The sequence below is a fragment of the Alternaria arborescens genome (assembly GCF_004154835.1).
Source record: "Alternaria arborescens strain FERA 675 chromosome Unknown contig_2, whole genome shotgun sequence".
NCBI lineage: Eukaryota > Fungi > Ascomycota > Dothideomycetes > Pleosporales > Pleosporaceae > Alternaria > Alternaria arborescens.
In genome coordinates this window covers 861,172-881,520 of record NW_021167857.1, presented here as the reverse complement: position 1 = coordinate 881,520, position 20,349 = coordinate 861,172, and the positions used below count along the sequence as shown (strand labels likewise).

Here is a 20,349-nt window from a genome sequence, read left to right as displayed (position 1 = left end):
TAAATTACAGCTTTGGAAGATCAGACATCTGTCTGATATGCTCGGTGCAGCTCTCCGCAAATGTCCTATCGATACCAGGCCCGTATATAAGCGACTTAATGCCGACTCTGTTCGCAACATTGGCAAAAGCTCTCTCGGCGTCCGAGAAGGCGAACTCATGAGTTATGAGACTATCTAGTCGAACGCGCTTAGACTCCAACAGCTGAATGGCAAGCTTATAGTCTCCTGGTCCATATCGAAAGCTCCCTTTGAGCGTAGCCTCTTTGTCGCATATCTGACCGATAGGGAACGCGATGCTTGGAGACCCGAGCCCGGCTTGAACGAATATTCCACCGCGTTTCAATGCGGCTACACCGCAGTTGATACATGGCTCTGCTCCTGTTGCGTCCACCACAACATCAAAACCTGCGACCAGTCTAGCTTTCTCTGAAAGCTTCTGAGCGTTGGTTTCTGCAGATGCAGCTTCCATCATGTATGTGTCGTCCGCGCCGAAGTCTGTCGCAAATGCCAGTCTGGTGGCTACGGCATCTATTACGATGACCCTCGCGGCACCAAAAGCTTGCGCGACAGTACAGCACAACAAGCCTATAGGTCCAGCCCCGAAAACTGCGACAGATTTGCCCTGCAAGTTTCCAGCGAGTCCACAGCAATGTACGGCTATACTCAATGGCTCAACCAAGGCACCCTCACGGAACGATATGTGCGACGGCAGCTTATAGCAGCATTCTTCGGGTAGACAGTAGAAAGTCGATAAGGTGCCATTGTAGGGCGGGGTAGCAGCGAACTGCATCGATTCGCAGAGGTTGTAGCGGCCGCCGCGACATGTCTCGCATGTGTTGCATCCTACACCTGGTTCTAGTGCAACTCGATCGCCTACAGATAATCCTTTGACCTCTTCTCCACAGGCCTCGACGATGCCTGCAGACTCATGGCCAAGCGTAATGGGAGAATCAACAACATATCGCCCTATGCGTCCATGCTGCCAGTAGTGTACCTGGGTAGCCATCAACGTTAGTCAATGCAGTACAATATACCAGGAGAGATTGCATACGTCAGAACCACAAAGGCCAGTAGCTACAACCCTCACGCGAACATGCCTTGGTGTTCGAAGCTCTGGGATTGGCCGATCTTCGTATGAAAACTGCTTCGTAGGGCTCAGGACGAAAGTCTTGTTGATCGGTGTTGTGGTTGGATTCTCTGGAGACCATGCCAAGGACATATTCTGTGTGAGAGCGATGTTGGGATCGTAGACGTCGGCTGAGGAAATCATGATTTGAGACATAATTTACGGGAGTGTTTGCGGCGTATTTTCACCATTATGTCCCCCAGACTATATCCCGGTCAAGCGTTGGTGTCCGACAACGAGTGCGAGTGCGTTTCGGTTCCGGCGGGTCATGCATGCTGCTGACTTTCGGATGCGCAGACCAGTCGGGCCACTTTGCTACCCAGCACCGGTTCCGCGGCTCTTAGCCAGAACACTTCTGATTGGTTGGTGCACCAGGACCATAGCGGTTGAGCGCAGATCGACTATCCGAGTGACACATTAGTGCACGCCGACCAAATTTCTTCGCTGCAGGGCCAACCTTGGGACCGGAACCGTGACAGGACTTGACTACACGCGATCATGTCAAGCGCTTTTGACGGCGAGAATCTGGGGATAATAAAGTTGTCATGCTTCCCCAGATTTCTCCATCACTCAACCGCATCTTCTCCGCGTCTTCGAGAACAGACACTATTTCTCTACGCCTGTCCTCATCTTCACTCTCTTCAACATGGCTACCCGTAGCAACTCGGTCGCCAGCCGGAGTGCCAATATCCAGCAGCGTGCCTCTCAGATTGCTGGTCAAGTTGCGGCTGAACAAGGCTGGCTCGAAAGCAAGCTGAAGCCGAAGAAGATTACAGCCAGATACCCGATTAAAGGAAAGGCCTTGTTGTTCGCAACATGTGGCTTTGGTAGTCTTGGTGATGCTTTGTTCGGTTACAACTCTGGTACGTATGAATATGTATGTATGTTGAGGAAAAGTACTGACACTGCTAGGCATCATGTCTGGCCTGTTGGTCAACCCGGTATTCGTCAGACGCTTCTTCAGTGATTATGGTGGTGCAGATGGTAGCACGGCAGCAGTCAACCCTTCTATCACGGGAATATCCGTCGCTTGCCTGCAAGCTTCCGCCGCTGTGGGCGCTCTTATTGCTGGACGTCTTGGTGACATGATCGGTCGCAAGAGGACTGTTCGTCTCGGTGGTCTGATATATTTCTTCTCCGCCTTTATCCAAATCTTTGCTCCAGGCTTCGCAACCTTCGTCGTCGGGCGAACGATCCAAGGCTTCGGAGTAGGCTTCCTCTCCATGACAGTCCCCATCATCCAAACCGAAATCGCGGCACCCCACGCTCGAGGCCTCATGGTTGGCATCGAATACACATGCCTAATCGCTGGTTACATGTTGTCTTGCTGGGTTGACTACGGCTTTCACTTCATGCTTCCGGACAACATGAGTTGGCAAGGCCCATTCATTATCCAGATCATCTTGTCCTTCATCTTGGTAGTCATGTCGTTCTTCCTCCCAGAAACTCCAAGATGGTTAGCCAACAACGGATTCATGCAAGAAAGCCTTCAGACAGTCGCAGATCTTCACTCGAGCGGCGAAACCGACGCTCCGCATGTGCAAAAGACCTTCTTCGAAATCCAGGAGGCCGTCGTTTACGAAGCTGAACTCGGCAAAGCCGGTTGGATAGTGAGTCACCTTTTCCACATTGAGCTCATCTCATTTTGATAGACGCTAACGTACTTTTGCCATAGGAAATGTTTACTCGATACCGTAAGCGCACCATTGTCGGTGTCACCGTCCAGATGTTTGCTCAGGTGAGTTATGACTGTACGAAATGCATGTGATACATACACTGACTTCGCATCTCCACATCTGTAGCTAAACGGTATAAACATTATTTCGTTCTACCTACCTTCAACGCTCGCCAGTGCCGGCTTCTCCGATGAGAGGTCTCTTCTCTATACCGCTGCAAATGCCATCCCTTACACAGCAGCTACCGTCGTTACATGGTGGCTAGCCGATAGATGGGGACGCAAGCCCCTCCTCATCCTTGGTGGTGTTTTGATGGCCGCATTACTCGGCGTCGTCTGTGCTTTCACGGAAGCCTCGATGCCCATCATGACCCGAGCTAATGGCCAGTACGCTTTCATTATGCTTTACAACATCGTCTACGGATTTACCTGGGGCCCAATGCCATGGTTGTTGCCCGCCGAGATCTTCCCGCTCCGAGGCCGCAGCAAGGGTATGGCGCTTGCGACTACGTCCAACTGGATCTTCAACTTCATCATCGGCATGGTTTCACCTGATGCTTTTGCGGGTATCGGTGGATACTTCTACCTCGTTATCGCGGGCTTCTGCCTCTTCTCAGCAGGCCTTGCTCACTTCTACTATGTAGAGACGGCGAACCATTCGCTGGAGGAGATTGCGATGGCATTTGGAGACAAAGCCTTCGCTGACGGAAACGAAGAGGTCATGGATACTGTCAAGGCTGAGGATGAGAAGATTCACAACAACAAGGTCTAGAGAGCTGCAGGCTGTAGGAAGTGAGGCAAAGAAAGGGGATGTGTTGTGTAGTCTCCCTAGAAGCATACTTTATGGTAAAGCTCAGTTCAAATTTGATGATTCAGTATATCTTCTTATACCCACGAAGGATCAAATGTTTATTGACTATGTGATAACTAAGCCGTGAAACTCGTGAATCATAGGACAAAGGATTAGATCCGTAAGCTAAACAAGCTTTGCAATATATTTCTCTAAGCTCAATCCTAAGTTAACAACAAACTGCCATTGTGTATTACCGCGAAAGAATCGTGACCAGATATTCAGAACAGCAAGACCAAGCGTGTAGGGCTCACTGGGTACAGTTAGGATGCTGTCGCTCTCTTCAACCTCGTCGAAGTCGATCACCGCATACGCTTCTTTGATGATGCACCGGACCCAGTGAAGAATGCGATGCTCTGACCGCGACAGCAAATCCTCTCGGAATGGCCTCGGGATGGAGCATAACCATTTACCAAGAAATATAGCACACTCGAAGCTGGATATGGCATGCTGAACGCTCCAAAAGAACGCTTGGCTTCGCGCAACTCTGTCAATTCCCAATCTGACAGGTATACTAAGCGCATGTGTCGAGTACAAAAGAGCCGATAGTAGATTATCATTGCGCTCAATATCTGGAACGTTGGCAAGGCCGTCAGCTATAACTTCAGCACTGCGCGACTCTAGGTGACGATAAGGTCCAATATCTAGTGATAGGCGCACGTAAGCCACCACCAATAGCGCGCTTGATGTGAATGGGATGGGCCCACTCTCGTTGTTAGGATCAAGCATAGATTCCGGAGTTTGCTGCCAAAGCGATGTCCACGCGCGGAGAGCACGACTGATTACATGCAGTTCTGTAGCTGATATTGTGGCAGGCGAGGTGGCGGGAAAAGAAAGTTCTCGTACTACGTGAATCCGCTGAAGCAAGGCATGAAGAAGAATGTAGTTTCCGATTGGACTCGGTATCGGATGTACGAGTTCTGAAACATGTCAGTCGACCTATAACTATAAACGAAGAAGCTATTGCTTGGGTAGCTGACCTTGGTTTGCTGTGCCTTGCAGAAGTATCGACAATGCTTGTTGGAAGGGCATATGGTCTTCTCTCCCATCCCGCTGTAGCGCGGACCACTGTGCAGCGCTACTGGCTTGCCACACAGGGGTGCAGCAAGGCAATCGCAGATGAAGTTCGCTGCTCCAGAGCAGGGGGTGAATGTTGTATGCGATGCTATGCACATTGATATAACAGAATGCTACGAGCTTGGTACGTCTGGACGACTCGTGCTGTACCCATTGGTCCCACATTGCTGCTCTGGAAGTTGAAACGTTTCTGCTCGGTTCCTCTTCTCTAAGGCCGATATCTCGAAGCGTTTGAACCAAAAGGCCTCTGAGTGCGAACGCTTGCTGTAGTAGGTCTTTCCTTTCCCACGTCGCAAATCCCACCAGGATCAATAAGGTCTTCGCCAGATCCAGGGGCGACCATGGTCCTATACGTCTAGTGGTGAAATGCGCTTCCGGTGAAACTATATTGGTAGAAGCGATAAAAGCAAGAGTCTGTGGACCAAAGTGTGACTCTTCCTGCCGAAGGCGTTGAAACACGATGGCTTTTGATACACGAAAGAGACGCTCTGAGCTTCGTCGCTCGAAGCAGTATTGTGCTCCAGCAGCACACATAGCCAGGGTCAATTCCAAAGGCGAACATGACGGTTTGTATGTTGGCGAATGGATAAAAGGGAAGTGCGAGTGGAAACCGCCAAAGAACGCGGTGATATACCTAGTAAGTGTATGTCGGGAGGGTATCTGGAAATCGCTGATGGGTGAAGGAAAGCTCTCAAGCAGCGAAACCAAGAAGTTGCGATGTTCATCCGTGACGTTGTATGTTCCACTCTTTGTTCTCTTCTCACCATCTTCTCCGTTTGATCTCAAATTGACTTGATCGTCGGCTGGCGCTGATGGTAGCCAGGTGCTGAAAGGTGTTCCAATGTCTTCAGGACCAGGAGAGGATCTGGTCTCTGGCTCCCGGGAATGGCGCCGGGACTCTTGATGGTGCTCACCCAGTCGCATCCAGTCAAAGTCGTACTCCGGCGTCCATTGGGCAGATAGACCAACACCGTCGATGAAGTTTACGAAGTCACGAAAGTCCTCGAATCCTTCATCGTGATATGGTGGCGCCTGCTGGAGCTCTTGGAAAGCCGGAGGAGGATGAGTGTGCAGTTCGAGTTGCTGTGAATGGGCCTGTGGGACGAGATGCGCTTCGGCGGCCCCTGCGCCGGGCACGTTCAAGCTAGATGCGTCTATCGTCGTGGCAGTTTCAGTCGACGTTGTCGACTCTGCATCAGGGTTGCCGGCATGATGGGTGATACGCCAATGCCTAGTAAGCAGGTCACGCCGTGTAAAAGCTGCTCCGCACCGACACGAGTATGGCTTTTCTCTAGTATCTATGGTGACATCAGTTATTACGACGCCGTCATCGTGGAGTCGCTTATTTGGAGGCACGAACGTGTACGGGTATGACGGATCAAATGCTCTGCTCGCTTGAAGCTTCTTGAGCAGTGACTACAAACATGAGCGAGGCCGTGCATGTGGTGAGAATTGTTGGAGATGGAATTGGAGTGAGGTGGGTCATTGTCTTCACTTCTAGGTTTTGCCCTCGGCCAATTGTGTCTGAGGGGTAGATAGCGCCGTGCCTAGCGCGCCATCTTCGGAGTAGCCGTTCCGTTTACTCCAAGATAGCGGAACTCAACGGGAAGACCTGCCAATACATCCCCGGCAGGGCTTTATGTCGGTGGTAAATCTTTGCGGAGTATGGACATCGCTGCAGCAAGTCAAACAACCAGCGCCTATCTTGGTTGATTGATTGCGACGACGCTCGTTTCTGACCGCAACGAAGAAGAGTCAGCCCCTTTAGCAGAATGGCATCGCTTGCTAGATTACTCCCAGGTGTAGCAGTCATTACAGGCGCTGGAGGGACTGGTAAGCAGTTACGCACTGATGCGTCGTTCTTCCTGCATACTTATGGCAAACAGGCATTGGGGCGGCTGTCGCCAAAGGTTTCGCCCGATCAGGCTGTTCGCGGATCGCAATTACCGACTTGAACCCGAAAACCCTTGACCAGACCAAAGACGCCATCCTAAGCATCAACCCATCTGCTCAAGTCTTCCACAGAGCTGGAGATGTCGCTGACGAAAGTTTCGTTGACGAGTTCAACGACGAGGTATTTACCAAATTCAAAAGATTAGATTATGGTGTCAACTGCGCGGGTGTACTTGGGGGCGATGTCATCAAAGCAGTGGACATGACCACTGAGCACTTCGACCGACTGAACGCTATCAACTACAAGGGGTCGTGGCTTAGTTGTCGCGCACAGTTGAGAAACATGCTGAAACAGAAGCCTTTGGATCAGCATCCCAAGCAAAGGGGTTCAATTGTCAATATTGCGAGTCAGCTCGGCATCGTGGCAAGGCCGGGTGCTGGTAAGTCAAGTCATTCATCTTGTGACATGTTGAACCCTGGATTAACGAGAACTCTACAGCTGCGTACTGCGCCTCAAAGGCTGCTATAATCAATATGACACGTGCGAATGCCATTGATTATAGCGACGATGCTATTCGTGTGAACTGCGTTTGCCCTGGCGTCATTGAAACGCCAATGACTACCACATCGCCAGCTATGGTGGAGGCGTTGAAGCCTGCCATTGAGATAGCACCTATGAAGAGGATGGGTACACCGGACGAGGTCGCTGACGCAGTACTATTCTTGTGTTCGGAACAGTCATCCTTCATTCAAGGGCATGCGCTTGTTGTGGATGGCGGCTACACAATCAATTGATCAATACAATTTACGATGATAATGGGATATATTCCATCTAAATATCGAAAGTCTAATAAGAGTATCTTCATAGCTTCGTGGCAAGCCTTGACTCTTGGTCTTTTGGAATACCTATCTTTTTCCAGTCGTTTGCGGACTCCCATGCGAAAGCCGCGTTTAGTATTCTCTGCTCCTGCCACAAGCCACCAACTAGCTGCATCCCAACAGGTAATCTAACTTCAGGATCGACACTAGAAGGGGCAAACCCAACAGGAAGTGACATGGCCGGGTGACCTGTCACATCAAAGATAGCGGTATTGATGGTGATGCCCATACTTGGCTTCAGTGCATCCATTGGTGCGTCTTCCCCTCGCTTCCAATCTATGTTTGGCGGAGCTACAAAAGGTGTCGTTGGCATGACAATAAGATCGTAGTCTTGGAAAAGCTTTTCATAAGAGTCTCGGAGTTGTTGGGCGAGGTTCATAGTCTTCGCATAAAGGCCTGGGTAGTTTTGCATAAGAGAGAGGCCGTTGATCATGGTATTTTTCGTGGAGGGGAAGAGTTTCTGGAAAGTTTCGTTCGTCCATGGCTGTCTTGCTGCCTCGTAGGCTGTTGAGAAGAGACCTCTTCGACCGTGCGCATAGCCCAACATGTTGAGAGTACCTGCGATCCGCTGTTGGATGGTCCAAATAGCTGGTCCTTCTAAATGGAGAGGTAGCGAAATCTCTTCGACGGTAGCACCGAGGCGTTCGAAAGACTGAACGGCCTTCCTCACGGTCGACCCGACATCTTGGTTGACGAGCCGATGCTCAAAGCCTTCTTTAAGAATGCCAATCTTCAATCCTGCGACCGACTTCTGGAGACTCTTTGTGTACTGCGTAGAACCGTGTGTCGGTGCGCCAAGTGTACGATCATCGTAGTCGTCTTTTCCACTGATTGCATCAAGGCATAATGCTACGTCGCTTACTGATCTTGCTATGGGTCCGGCATGATCATTGATAGCGTCGCCGCTAGATATCCCAGTGTAAGGGACTAGGCCATGTGTTGGCTTCAATCCGACACCTATATTTCCTCAAGTCAGTCTTTGATAACCTGACACTGTTGTGCACAGTATCTATAGTACACTTACAGCCACAGAAAGATGACGGGACGCGGATACTTCCACCTTGATCGGCACCAATTGCGATGTCTACAAGACCGCCGCCGACTACAGCGGAACCGCCAGATGTACTACCACCAGCAGAGTAACCTCTTGCATATGGGTTGTGGACGGTACCTTGTGCCGAAGTAAAGGACGAAGTAGAGTTGCAGAAGTTCTCGCATATAGTCGTTCCCACGACGTTAGCACCGGCATCTAGTGCTCGTCTAACTACCGTGGCGTCGTCATCAGGTGTCCACGCAGGGATGGCATCAGTTCCAAAGAACTGTGGCACTCCAGCCACTGCGACATTATCTTTGAGACATAGCGTCTTTCCTCTCAATAGGCTTCCTTGTGGATTGCCACTTATGATAAACTTGTGGGCCCAAGCATTACCAAAATCCTGCTCATCTGCGGATGGTCGATGTATTTGCTCTCGTGGGTACCTCTCAGTATCTGTCCGTGCCGTATAGTCCGGTAATTGTAGTATGTGTTCCGCAACATCATGAACAGCAGCTAACAGCTGATGGTAGTCCTGGGATTCATTTGCTGGTATGCCGTCGTTAACCCCGATGCTTTCCAGAACGGCTTCTGCGCCGCCCACCGCCACAAGATCCTCACTTCAATGGCATCAGCATACGTTCTCATGGAAACAGGACCATTGTTGCCACTGACCTTATAGGAGAGTCGAAAAAGACAGACATGATGGTGAAAGCCGGGTACTTGACACGAAGTTGTGCGACAACTGAGAAAATACAAGCAGATGTTGAGTCTATATCTTGCTATGAAACAGTATACATATTCATGTAGAAAAGATACTTTTACGTACTATGTAGCCAATCGCGGGTAGGTGGGTCGGTGGTTCCACAAATCATGCTAACGCAACAAGCTCTCCAAATGACCCCAACTCGTGGCGAGATCAGCTATTCCGCGGGAAAACTTGGCGCCCATAATCTCCGCCCGCATGGAATCTTACTCTTTGATATTGACGACCAGTCGGCCTTTCATCGATGCATGCAGATACCTGTCGACGAGGCTGGGGATTTCCGAGAAGCCTAAAACGGTCAAATGCGAAGAAATTCCGTGCTTGGCCACCACTTTCAGCATCGACTCGACTTCCTCAGCACTAGCAACATAGCTGCCCTTGATAGTAAGCTCATGAAACACCATGGCTTCCGAGTCGAACTGCCACTTGTCTTTTGGTAGTCCCAGCGGGACCATAACACCACCATTGCCCAGTTGTTGGAGGCACCAGGCGTTCGCTTGTATCGAATCGGTACACACTACGATGCCTGCGAGGCCTTCACCGGAAGTAAAGTCTGATATCTTCTGTTCGGCATCTTCGGTGGTTGAGTCCATAACCAGATCGGGTCTCAAATGGTCAGGCAAGTCGAGCGCAAGCTGGCGACCTTCGTGACGGTTATCCATTGCTATCGTCCTGTATCCAAGTGCTTTGGAAAACTGTACTCCAAGCTGTCCAAGACCTCCAATGCCTACCACAGCTACAGCATCGCCCGGTTGGACCTGGGGGCTAAGTTTTCGCAATGCGCCCCATACTGTCGCCTTTGATGATGTTAGCAATGGCATTGCTTGCGATTTAGATACCAGACCAACTTACTCCAGCACACATCAAAGGTGCTCCCTGTTCGAAGGAAACTCCGCTAGGGAGATGTACGGTGGTTTCCGGGTCGGCCAGCATGTATTCGGCGAATGCACCATCGTGTCTGAAGCCAGCCACAATTCGTCTTTGACAGAAGCGCGGATCAGGACGTTTGGATCTCCGTGAGTGCTGGCGACATCCTGCGCATTGCCCACACGCATTCTTGTAGTTCAAAACACCCACGCGATCTCCGACCTTCCAGGAACCTTTTACGTTCGCGCCAACTTGTACGATTTTGCCAGCAGGCTCATGCGAAGGAATCATTGGTAGTTCTGCCGGGAATTGCCCATTCCATACTTGCAGGTCAGAGTGACAAAAGCCAGCTGCGTACACCTCGATGAGGAGGTCGTGGTAGCCGCACTGAGGTACAGCTCGCTCACATAGCTGATATGGTTTCTCATACTAGATGCCTCTGTTAGATGGGCTTCCGAGAGTTCGTGTGACGTCATCCTACCTCTACGATCTGTGCTGCACGCATCTTGTCATACATATTCAGAATGAACCATGAACGTACTCAAATGACTGTGCTGCATCACTGCGTTCAATACCGTGGTCGTCGTCATCATCATAGCTTCATGCGATTGCTTGTCCCCACGTGTAGAACCGAATTCGGATGAGTTGGAGAGGAGAGTTGGAGTCGTTGGGGTCGACGATAAGACGGGACTGATAAGCGAGCGCGCCGTTATGGAGGCAGGGGGGGGCCAGCTGCCACGTCCAATGACGAAATGCACAAGCCGCCGCCGGCTCCAGCACCATTCTATCTGCTAATTACCCCGCGATGGTTTTCAGGGTCGGCATCATGGCATTAAGAGGAAGTAATGCCGGATCAACCGTGTGGTCTCGTTTCTCCCACACAGATCCGGCTGACAGCTTCTGCCATTGACCTCGTGAACAGATTCAACACCTTACTCGACAGACCATCATCATCTTTCCTCACAACACAGCTATCATGGGAAAGAAGCGCGTTCTCATTTCATATGGTGTCGACGTAGATGCGGTATGTGGGTGGCTTGGATCGTATGGCGGAGAAGACAGTACCAGCGACATTTCGCGCGGTCTGTTCGCTGGCACAGTTGGTACGCAGCGCCTCTTGAAGCTGTTCAAGAAGTACGACATGAAGACCACATGGTTTATTCCAGGCCATAGTCTGGAGACTTTCCCAGAAGATATGGCTGCAGTACGTGACGCTGGGCACGAGATTGGTCTTCACGGTTACAGTCACGAAAACCCCGTCGATATGAGCATGGAACAACAACGGGACGTGCTTGACAAGACATATCGCATGTTGACCGAGTTCGCTGGCAAACCTCCAAGGGGAAGCGTTGCGCCCTGGTAGGTCGATGGATTGATTGCTTCCATCCGCCATGCTAACTTTCTTCCTAGGTGGGAGACGAGTCGCGAAGGTGCAGAACTGCTTCTCTCTTATGGTATCGAATACGACCACAGCATGAGCCATCACGACTGCCAACCTTACTATCTCAGAACTGGAGACTCTTGGACCAAGATTGACTACGAGAAGAAAGCCAAAGATTGGATGAAGCCACTCGTTGCAGGCCAACAGACTGGCTTGGTAGAGATTCCAGCAAACTGGTATCTTGATGTATGTACGATCGGCAGTACAACGTAAACCACACGCTAATAGACGACACTAGGATCTGCCACCTCACATGTTTATCAAATCCTCGCCAAACAGCCATGGCTTTGTCAATGCGCGAGACACTGAAGACTTGTGGAGAGATCACTTCGACTACTTCTACCGCGAATACGATGAGTTCATCTTCGTAAGTCTCAACTAAGGTATACCTATGGTATATTGACTGATCTAATGCGACCCTCTAGCCTATCACAATCCACCCTGACGTATCAGGACGACCACATCTACTCTTGATGCACGAAAGGTTGATCGAGCACTTCAAGAAGCATGAAGGTGTTGAGTTCGTGACTATGGAACAGATGGCGGATGAGTTCAAAAAGAAGAACCCACCACCCGAGGGAGCACTCATGCCAGCCGAAGCAGGTCTCAAACTGAAAGAGTAGTTAGATATTCGAATTCATGTCATTACTAGTTATCTGATGTTCCTCCCTCAATAACTGTTGCATAAAGATAGTATTTTACTACACCGCAGCCGTACGTCAAAGATTGATTAGTAGTCGTCAAAAGAGAGCCATGCCACTTATCGGCCATTTCTGTAAGATAGGTAGATCACGGCAATGCACAGCCTAGCTCCGCACGAACTACGTTCTAGAAAGCTAAAATCTCCCGGGAACCGCAATCGCTGATGCAGATGGAAGACTAGTCACCTGCAGGGTGAACACTAAGGATACCGAACCCAACGAACATACTAATCGTACCTCCAAATACCAGCCAAGACGAATACAAGACCTCCAAACCACTCAGTTCACAATCTCCGCAATCAGTCGGAGTTGCGATGATCCTCGGTGGCAGGTACCAAGAGGCTGGGGTATCATTGGAGACACCCCTGCGCCTGAGTCGCGTAGGTGTTGGAGTCGCCTGCACCGCTCTATCGCCACTATCAACCTCCAAAACAATGGGGCTGTGGATCCTGCCAGCCCACAATGCCCCGGATTCCAAGATACCGCGTGCTGATACCACGCGGGTTATCGACTATCAGTGCACCGTGCAAGGACAAGGTCGTTGCATGGCATACATGCACGCTTGGATATATATACCGTGGCCAAAGTACCGACAGATCAGAGTTCATCGCTTGAGCTTAACAGCAGAGTCTGGCATCATTATCTGCCACCGCCAACATGTCGACCGAGAAGCAAGACGACATCATCGCACCAGCACCGAGCACTAGCTCCGAAAGCATCAACGGCAAGGTCGACATCGAGAGCGATGGCGAGATCTTCAAGAGAGGAGAGGGGTACGAGGATTTCCGAACGGTGCACTGGATTCATACATCAGTCATCTTCCTGAAACGTAAGTAATGTGATCCAATCAACTACATCATAATTGTTCCATACTGACTATCATCGTGTTATAGTCATCTTTGCAACAGGTGTTCTCACCATCCCTAGCGCCATGTACACTCTCGGCGCGTTCCCCGGTGCCATCAACGTGCTTGGATGGCAAGGGCTAAACACCTGGTGCGCATTGGTGCAGGGCCAGTTCCGTAACAACCACCCAGGCTGTCACTCGATTGCCGACATGGGTCAGTTGGTTGGTGGCCGCGTCGTCAAGGAGATCAGCGGTATCCTCTTCCTCGTGGCGTTCATCATTGTCGGCGCCTCCGGTATGGTCGGTGTGTCAACAGCCTTGAACGCATTGAGCGAACACTCGCTCTGCACAAACTACTTCTCCATCATCGCAGCAATCATGATTGGTCTCTGTGCGAGTGTGCGGAAATTTGAGAAGCTGTCTTGGATCACTTGGGCGGGTTTCTCATCCGTTTTCATCGCTGTTTTCATCGTTGTGTAAGCAACCTCTTCATTTATAGTAGATGACCACGTGGACTAATATGTATACAGCGTCGGAGTAACAACACTCGACCGACCGGCCGCAGCTCCTCAATCTGGACCCTACGACTTCGGCTACCACGTCATCGGCCACCCAACCTTCGCCGCTGGCATTACAGCTGCCTCGACTATCTTCTGCTCCGGTGCAGGTACATCAGCGTTCCTGCCCGTCATGTCCGAGATGCGCAACCCACGCGAGTACGCCAAAGCCGTAAACTGGTGCATGGGTCTCGTCACAGCCGCGTACCTCTCCTTCAGTCTCGTCGTGTACAAGTGGTGCGGCAAATGGGTCGCATCGCCCTCCCTTGGTAGCGCCGGACCCATGGTCAAGAAGGTCGCTTATGGAGTCGGACTGATCGGACTCTGTGTCAGTGGAGCGCTATACGTACACGTCAGCGCGAAATACGTCTTCGTTCGTATCCTGAGGAACTCGAAACATCTACAGGCCAACACGCCAGTACACTGGGGTACTTGGCTTGGCTGCGTTACCTTCATGACGGTCATCAGTTTCGTGATCGCATCTGGTGTGCCTATTTTCAACTACTTGCTCAGTCTGGCGGGAAGCATTGCATTTGCTCCTTTGGCGCTGGGACTGCCTGGTTGGCTCTGGATATACGATCACCAGGATTACTGGAAAGGCAACTGGTGGCAGAAGATTATGTACGTGCTCCACGTCATCTTGATTGGCATCTCAATCTTCTTGACGATCGGCGGCACTTACGGCGTTATTGTACAGATCAAGGACGCGTACCGAGATGGGTTGATCGATTCGGCTTTCTCTTGTGCTGACAACAGCAACTCTTCTTAGTCACCTCTTTAGTTTTGTGTAAATGTTTGTAGTTTGAACGCAGTATGAGAGATACCCTCGGTCAGTAACGTAATTTAAAATGCAGATCACTAGCGAACACTTTTGCATCTACTCCTATCTATTCATCCACCATGGCAGGCTCCTATAAGCGTGATAGGCCGCAATGACCACCAAGCAATTCGTGCTCATACGACTGGCTTCTCCTTTGGTATCAGACCAACCATCTCGAGCATCAGAGCTGTAGAGTTGATCAAACCGTAGAAGATCATCGGTATCACCTGTGATAATGTCAGTACATATGATATCTGACTGTAATTCTGGTTCAGAACTTACACCGAAGAACAGGTTCCCTAGAATACCTCTGCGGAGGATTGTCTCTGCCAACTCAGTCTTTGTGATTTCAGGAGCGACGTCGCTCTTGAAGGGGCCAACAAGCCTGTAGAAGGTCACAAAGCTCGCTCCAAAGCAGTAGACCAGGAGCACCTTCAGGCCATGGGCCATATACAACTCGCGCAACCCAGGGGCGCCACCAAAGTCTTTCGCAAGCGTACTCATGTACGCGCTATGATCGACACCGTATTTAATGCGCGAGCTTTCTTTAGACAGGAGATGGTAGTGTGGAGGGTCGGTAGGCATGGCCATTTGCTTGGTGATGAGCGCTGTCCACCACATGGCTTGTTGCTCGGCAATGGGTGGAATGGCGCCGACACCTGGCCGTACAAAGCCGATGAAGGATATACTGGTGTCTATAGGCGAGACGATGTTGCGTATGGTAGCGTCGGATGCAGTGGGGTATGATTCATCGAGGAAGTAGAACGACTGCTTGTAGCCAGTGCAGTAGACTACGCAGTTAGGTCGCACCTCCGTGTTCTTCATGCGCCTCCAGTCTTTTCGGTCTGGTCGCTCTTCGAATATTACCCTGCCTGTCTCGTCTATTCGCTGGGGGAATGTGCAAGTGTCGACCCATTTCTTTGACTGCGCATCTTCGGGCGGATCTACGTAGCCATTACCAAGGAAAGCAAGAGGGTGCTTCTCTTGGTATGGCCGGTTCAAGTATGGCATCGCTTTGCTACTCTTGTTTAGGAATACGAAAGCTCTGCCTAGACGATCGTGTGGCAGTGCGCCAACGTGCTGACTACATCGGGTTAGCATGTGCTCGGTCGCCATGGTCGGAGAAGAGCTCACTTCATGCCTGCTTGAGTACCAGTCAAGAACCACAATACGCGCTTTATGACGAAGTCCGACACGAACCAACGGAAGCGACTCGCAGCTATTGCACGATGCACGTAGGCTGTCTCGAAGAGGTTGGTAATGAGGCCATCAATTGGCAGACCTCCTTTGAACTGCTTGCCGAAAACTTTGAATCGCGAGAGAGCCTTGGGAAAAGACAGAAAGCCTGTTCTGAAGCACATGGTGACAGAATTTGCATCGCCCTTCATGGCCTCATAAGCGACATCTGGGTATGTTAGCCTATACTTATCGCTATGTGTCTGGCATGTAACATACCCATAGCAGTCTCTCCGCAACCCATGATGAGCACATCTTTGCCCGCAAGCTGCGCCCGCTTCTTGTATTCAGAAGAGTGAAACGCTTCGCCTTTGACGTTCTCGATACCAGGGATAGCGGGAATGTTGGGCTCAACATGCAGTCCAGTGCAGACAGCGACGTGGGAGCAGTCGAAAGTGCGCTCCTTCCCATCACTGTTCTTGTCAACATACCTGACACGGTGCTTCCATTTCTGGTCGACTGATTTAGCTATGGGTTCGATTTCGTTAACTCTACAGCCCATCTTCATGAGCGGTTGTAGATCGAACTTGTCCACATAGCCCTGCAAGTAGGCAACATATTGCGGAAGCGAGATGTGGTCAGGTGCTGAAAGTGGAAAGCGGTGATCGGAAAAAGTCGTTAGTTGCTTGGATGATACCAGCTCAGCGTTCTCGTAGGCGCGGTAGTGGAAGGTGCCTCCAATGTTGTCTTCGCTGGGGAGGATGTCAGTCCACGTGATAGTTGATCCAATTCAGACCAGGCAGAGTATGCTTACGCTTCGAACAAGACAGCCTCTATCGGCCGCTCAGGTGTCGATGCCTCGAGCAACGTCTTTAGGGTTGTCAATCCACCGGGACTTTGGCTTCATTAGCATGTGATATTCAGGGTCGGAATGGCGGGCGTACCCAGCCCCAATGACGGCGACTCGCATGGCGGGGGGGTTGTCGGTCCCTGACATCTTCACATTCGGCGGGCTCTTAGGATATCTTTGACGGTGACACAGAGGGTTGTGTTACAGAGCGTGGAGGTGCACTTGTCGCGTGGCTAACGCTGCAAGGGACGCGGTGGTCACGCTTGGGTGGCCAATCATCACGTCCCAATTCTACCATGACATCAAGACAGGATGCGCGACCCTACGGCGTGCATTTGTGCCTCAATGCACTTTGTTCTATTCGAGCTTAGCCGCCGCGGCCATGGGGTTGCCCGGTGTCGATTAACGTCCGTAACGATCTGAGACTGCAGCGCTGCAGCCGAGGCCAAACGTCGATTTCACGTCATGTTTTGCTAGACAACAACACGACAGCTCTCCACAGCTGACGCCTACCATCGTTCCAACATGGAGCACCCGCGCGAGAGAGTCGCAATAATAGGGTCGGGCCTTGCTGGGCTTGTTAGCGCGAACCTATTGTTCCACGACGTCCGCCAAAGATATGCCGTCAGGGTCTTCGAGTCGGTAGGGACGCCTGACGCCCACGCCCATGCCCACTCTCTCTGGGGCCTCCACTGACAAAAGTAATTCTAGGGAAAAACCCTCTCCCTCGACGCCGCCTCCATCTCCCTCCCCGATGCTGCCGCCAAGGATGCTTCGACCCGCGTGGATCTGCCCATGCGCGCCTTTGCAGGCGGCTACTACAACAACCTCAAGGCCCTGTACGACTACCTGCGCATATCCTACCACTCGCAGCCGTTCCTCTTCGAATTCGCAGTGAGCCAAGATGCCAAATCCGAGGCCATTGCACCTGGTCGCCGTGACAGGTCGTACTTCACACACGCATCCAACCTTCACCAGCTTGCGCCCCGGTCCAGCGGGGTCGGCATTGTCGTGTACCTGATGCAATGCCTATACCTAGCCTTCTCGTATACGTGGTTTACCTTTTGCTGTGTCTTTATCGGGCCGAGACAATCCGAGACGCTGCAGCAGTACCTGGACCGCACATATTGCCCGCGCTACTTCACCACCTACTACTTGCTCCCACTCTTATCGAGCGTGTCTACCTGTCCTCACGATTCGCTGCTCGCTTTTCCCGCCAGCGACATCATCGGATACAAGCGGAGGACTCATGGCGCGCCGCACTATACCGTATCAGACGGCGTGGGAGGGGTACAGGAACGCCTAGTAAAAGGTATCGACGTTACCCTCAATGCCACCGTCACGGCAGTGGAGCCTTTCGAAAAGGGGGTTCGGATATCGTGGTGCGGTGCATCGGACACGGAGACGACAACCGAGTACTTCGACAAAGTGATTTTGGCTGTTGCTCCAGACGTCGTGGGCCGTATCTTCAGACCCCTCCAACACCATATGCAGCGCATACCAACCGCCGTTGTGGAGAGCGTCGTCCATACAGACTGGGCAGTGCTGCACGGGAGCGACCTCAACAAGAACGACAGGAAAGGCGCCCAGCTCATCCATCTCAACACATCCACCACCGATACGCCTGTGACTGAGTCGCATCATCTCCAGCCCTGCGGTGTCGTCGTGACAACCTGCCCTTTCACACCTCTCGAGCAGCAACATGTAACTCAACGGAGCAAGTTCACGCGCGTTCTCCGCAGCCCAGAAAGCCAGCGCATCGTCAATGCCATCTTCGACGTCGGTTCGAATTTCAGTGCGGATGACAAATCAGTGCCGCGTTGGAGGAACGGCGAGGATAACGTATGGCTGGTGGGCGGCTGGTGTTGGGATGGCATGGTCCTCCTAGAGGGCTGTGTTATATCAGCCATGCGGGTTGCCGATGCGCTCGATGTCAAGGTGCCGTGGAGGCATCAGTAAACAATAAAAAGGCTTGAGTCTCTAGCTTGTACCTTACTGTCAAAGAGCACTCAGGTTGAGCCCGGTGCTCCTGCTGGATACAACAAGCTTTTTCGTAGCACGGTAGATGGTCCGATAGAGTAGATACCCAGGCATGTTGACATGTCCACTTCCATTACAGAACAAATCCATAGACTTGAAAATGAGTTCAAAGCTTTCCGACATTAAAGTGCGCAATGTGCAGTCTTCTTAACTTGCTGACACATTGTCAGCTGTATGTGCACCTCGTCATACATGTTCGCTTGAACCGGTTAGCGTCACTGCCCGTTGAAGCTTCCCGAGATCTCACCCGCTTGTCAAGTCTTTATCCACCCAATCACCTCAACACGCCAAACAGCAATGTGGGATAGACTATTCTTTGGCTACACTATCTTCACCGGTTTCGCGCTATCCGGCGTCATACAAGCCTACATCCGCAGCTTGGGTTCGCACGAAAGTACTTCGTCTGGCAAACTGGGTATGGACGACCAAAGATCCATGCAGATATTTGGAGTATGGCTGGCCGCTGCATTCTACTGGATAATGAAACGTACACAGAGGAAAGAAAAAGAAAAAGCTTCGATCTATGGTTTGCAACATGGGCGGCTGCATCTGCAAGTTCCAACCGCCATGTGGATGAATATGGGCTATTGGAAAAGCCCTCCTGCTTCCAAGACATTGAGCGAAGCATGTCGCGATCTTTTGAAAGTTGTACTTGCCGAGGCAGGATTGTCCAACGACGAAGGACAAACGCAACGAAGAAGATTCCTGCTCGACCTAGGCTTCGGATGCGGAGATCAGACCATCTATCTCATGAGCAAAGAACCTATACGAGCGTGCGATAAAGACTGGTGGGACGAACGAGAGCGATGTGCTACGTTTGACCATTATATTGGGATCACAAAAGACGAATCGCAGGCGCGATTTGCGTCGGAGCGAGTTGAAGAATTCAAGCATAACAAAGGCTCCACGATATCGCTCTTCTGCGCCGATGCGTCAAAACCCACATCATGGAATGAAGGATTAAAAAACTCAATACGACTAGCAAGAGCGAGTTCAGATGAGCGGTGGGTGTTAGCATTGGACACAGCGTACCATTTCTCGCCATCACGTTGGCCTATCATCGAACACGCTTACTCGGAACTCGAAGCCAACTACATGGGCTTCGATCTGTGCCTTTCTCCAACCGCAACATGGACCCAGAAGACTATGCTTCGTCTTCTCACTGCACTCATGGGCGCTCCTTGGGCAAACTTTAGCACACCGCAGGAGTACCGCTCGAAGCTCGAGCACGTGGGATACAAGTCTGAGGCCATAACTATCATGGATATATCGGAGCATGTCTTCGCGCCACTAGCACTATTTCTCACAGAGCAAGACAGTAGACTCAAAATGGTAGGCCTCGGCATAGGACGCTTCGGTGTTGCGAAGACCATGTTTAGCTGGTGGGGAAGGACCGGAGTCATGCGTGGCGTTATTGTGGTTGCGAAGAAATGAATCGCGTGCCGAAAACACCACACTCTAACCTCGCCTGGCCTGACGACCGATGGGATGCCTCGTAATTTGCTCTGTAAGGCTGAACATGCAGAAACAGCAAATACGCCCCGAGACTCGCAAGCGGCTGACCTGGAGATTGTACCTAGGTACGCCTAACTACAACGTGCTAAGTAAGGCCACAATCTGGTGCAGACAAGTCTAAGAAAATTCCTTTTCACATGTCGTCGATATTTTCTGTGTACTGACACCAAGTTTGGTGTTTAGAGTATGCCTCCCAAACCCCGGTGCGACGACTGAAGATCAGGTCCTCCCGTGCC

General features: G+C 51.2%; 11 protein-coding genes across 11 annotated transcripts; 6 read left to right on the top strand and 5 right to left on the bottom strand.

The window, feature by feature from the left end:
- Nucleotides 1-4: 4 nt before the first annotated feature.
- AA0111_g1134 (putative D-xylulose reductase A) lies at nucleotides 5-1,270 on the bottom strand (the record flags this gene model as incomplete). The annotated part of the gene is made up of 2 exons (XM_028645193.1): nucleotides 5-994; nucleotides 1,052-1,270. 2 exons carry the CDS (start codon nucleotides 1,268-1,270, stop codon nucleotides 5-7), a joined length of 1,209 nt encoding a protein of 402 aa, XP_028511154.1.
- A 502-nt stretch (nucleotides 1,271-1,772) lies between these two features.
- AA0111_g1133 (hypothetical protein) lies at nucleotides 1,773-3,573 on the top strand (the record flags this gene model as incomplete). Its single annotated transcript, XM_028645182.1, has 4 exons — nucleotides 1,773-1,989; nucleotides 2,039-2,736; nucleotides 2,802-2,864; nucleotides 2,929-3,573. 4 exons carry the CDS (start codon nucleotides 1,773-1,775, stop codon nucleotides 3,571-3,573), a joined length of 1,623 nt encoding a protein of 540 aa, XP_028511151.1.
- A 1,038-nt stretch (nucleotides 3,574-4,611) lies between these two features.
- Nucleotides 4,612-6,170, bottom strand: AA0111_g1132 (hypothetical protein; the record flags this gene model as incomplete). The annotated part of the gene is made up of 2 exons (XM_028645171.1): nucleotides 4,612-6,026; nucleotides 6,149-6,170. The coding sequence occupies 2 exons, from the start codon at nucleotides 6,168-6,170 to the stop codon at nucleotides 4,612-4,614; spliced, it is 1,437 nt and encodes a 478-aa protein (XP_028511152.1).
- A 330-nt stretch (nucleotides 6,171-6,500) lies between these two features.
- Nucleotides 6,501-7,416, top strand: AA0111_g1131 (hypothetical protein; the record flags this gene model as incomplete). Its single annotated transcript, XM_028645160.1, has 3 exons — nucleotides 6,501-6,561; nucleotides 6,615-7,061; nucleotides 7,121-7,416. The coding sequence occupies 3 exons, from the start codon at nucleotides 6,501-6,503 to the stop codon at nucleotides 7,414-7,416; spliced, it is 804 nt and encodes a 267-aa protein (XP_028511149.1).
- Nucleotides 7,417-7,483: 67 nt separating this feature from the next.
- Nucleotides 7,484-9,237, bottom strand: AA0111_g1130 (hypothetical protein; the record flags this gene model as incomplete). The annotated part of the gene is made up of 3 exons (XM_028645149.1): nucleotides 7,484-8,457; nucleotides 8,525-9,153; nucleotides 9,209-9,237. The coding sequence occupies 3 exons, from the start codon at nucleotides 9,235-9,237 to the stop codon at nucleotides 7,484-7,486; spliced, it is 1,632 nt and encodes a 543-aa protein (XP_028511150.1).
- Nucleotides 9,238-9,505: 268 nt separating this feature from the next.
- AA0111_g1129 (hypothetical protein) lies at nucleotides 9,506-10,671 on the bottom strand (the record flags this gene model as incomplete). Its single annotated transcript, XM_028645137.1, has 3 exons — nucleotides 9,506-10,096; nucleotides 10,152-10,595; nucleotides 10,648-10,671. 3 exons carry the CDS (start codon nucleotides 10,669-10,671, stop codon nucleotides 9,506-9,508), a joined length of 1,059 nt encoding a protein of 352 aa, XP_028511049.1.
- Nucleotides 10,672-11,142: 471 nt separating this feature from the next.
- AA0111_g1128 (Peptidoglycan deacetylase) lies at nucleotides 11,143-12,230 on the top strand (the record flags this gene model as incomplete). Its single annotated transcript, XM_028645126.1, has 4 exons — nucleotides 11,143-11,525; nucleotides 11,577-11,793; nucleotides 11,846-11,974; nucleotides 12,033-12,230. 4 exons carry the CDS (start codon nucleotides 11,143-11,145, stop codon nucleotides 12,228-12,230), a joined length of 927 nt encoding a protein of 308 aa, XP_028511048.1.
- A 735-nt stretch (nucleotides 12,231-12,965) lies between these two features.
- On the top strand, nucleotides 12,966-14,481 carry AA0111_g1127 (hypothetical protein; the record flags this gene model as incomplete). The annotated part of the gene is made up of 3 exons (XM_028645115.1): nucleotides 12,966-13,137; nucleotides 13,202-13,631; nucleotides 13,686-14,481. The coding sequence occupies 3 exons, from the start codon at nucleotides 12,966-12,968 to the stop codon at nucleotides 14,479-14,481; spliced, it is 1,398 nt and encodes a 465-aa protein (XP_028511055.1).
- Nucleotides 14,482-14,666: 185 nt separating this feature from the next.
- AA0111_g1126 (hypothetical protein) lies at nucleotides 14,667-16,678 on the bottom strand (the record flags this gene model as incomplete). Its single annotated transcript, XM_028645104.1, has 6 exons — nucleotides 14,667-14,759; nucleotides 14,815-15,616; nucleotides 15,667-15,937; nucleotides 15,988-16,460; nucleotides 16,523-16,603; nucleotides 16,653-16,678. 6 exons carry the CDS (start codon nucleotides 16,676-16,678, stop codon nucleotides 14,667-14,669), a joined length of 1,746 nt encoding a protein of 581 aa, XP_028511054.1.
- Nucleotides 16,679-17,083: 405 nt separating this feature from the next.
- Nucleotides 17,084-18,517, top strand: AA0111_g1125 (hypothetical protein; the record flags this gene model as incomplete). Its single annotated transcript, XM_028645093.1, has 2 exons — nucleotides 17,084-17,200; nucleotides 17,270-18,517. 2 exons carry the CDS (start codon nucleotides 17,084-17,086, stop codon nucleotides 18,515-18,517), a joined length of 1,365 nt encoding a protein of 454 aa, XP_028511057.1.
- A 378-nt stretch (nucleotides 18,518-18,895) lies between these two features.
- On the top strand, nucleotides 18,896-20,032 carry AA0111_g1124 (hypothetical protein; the record flags this gene model as incomplete). Its single annotated transcript, XM_028645082.1, has 1 exon — nucleotides 18,896-20,032. One exon carries the CDS (start codon nucleotides 18,896-18,898, stop codon nucleotides 20,030-20,032), a length of 1,137 nt encoding a protein of 378 aa, XP_028511056.1.
- Between the last annotated feature and the right edge of the window lie 317 nt (nucleotides 20,033-20,349).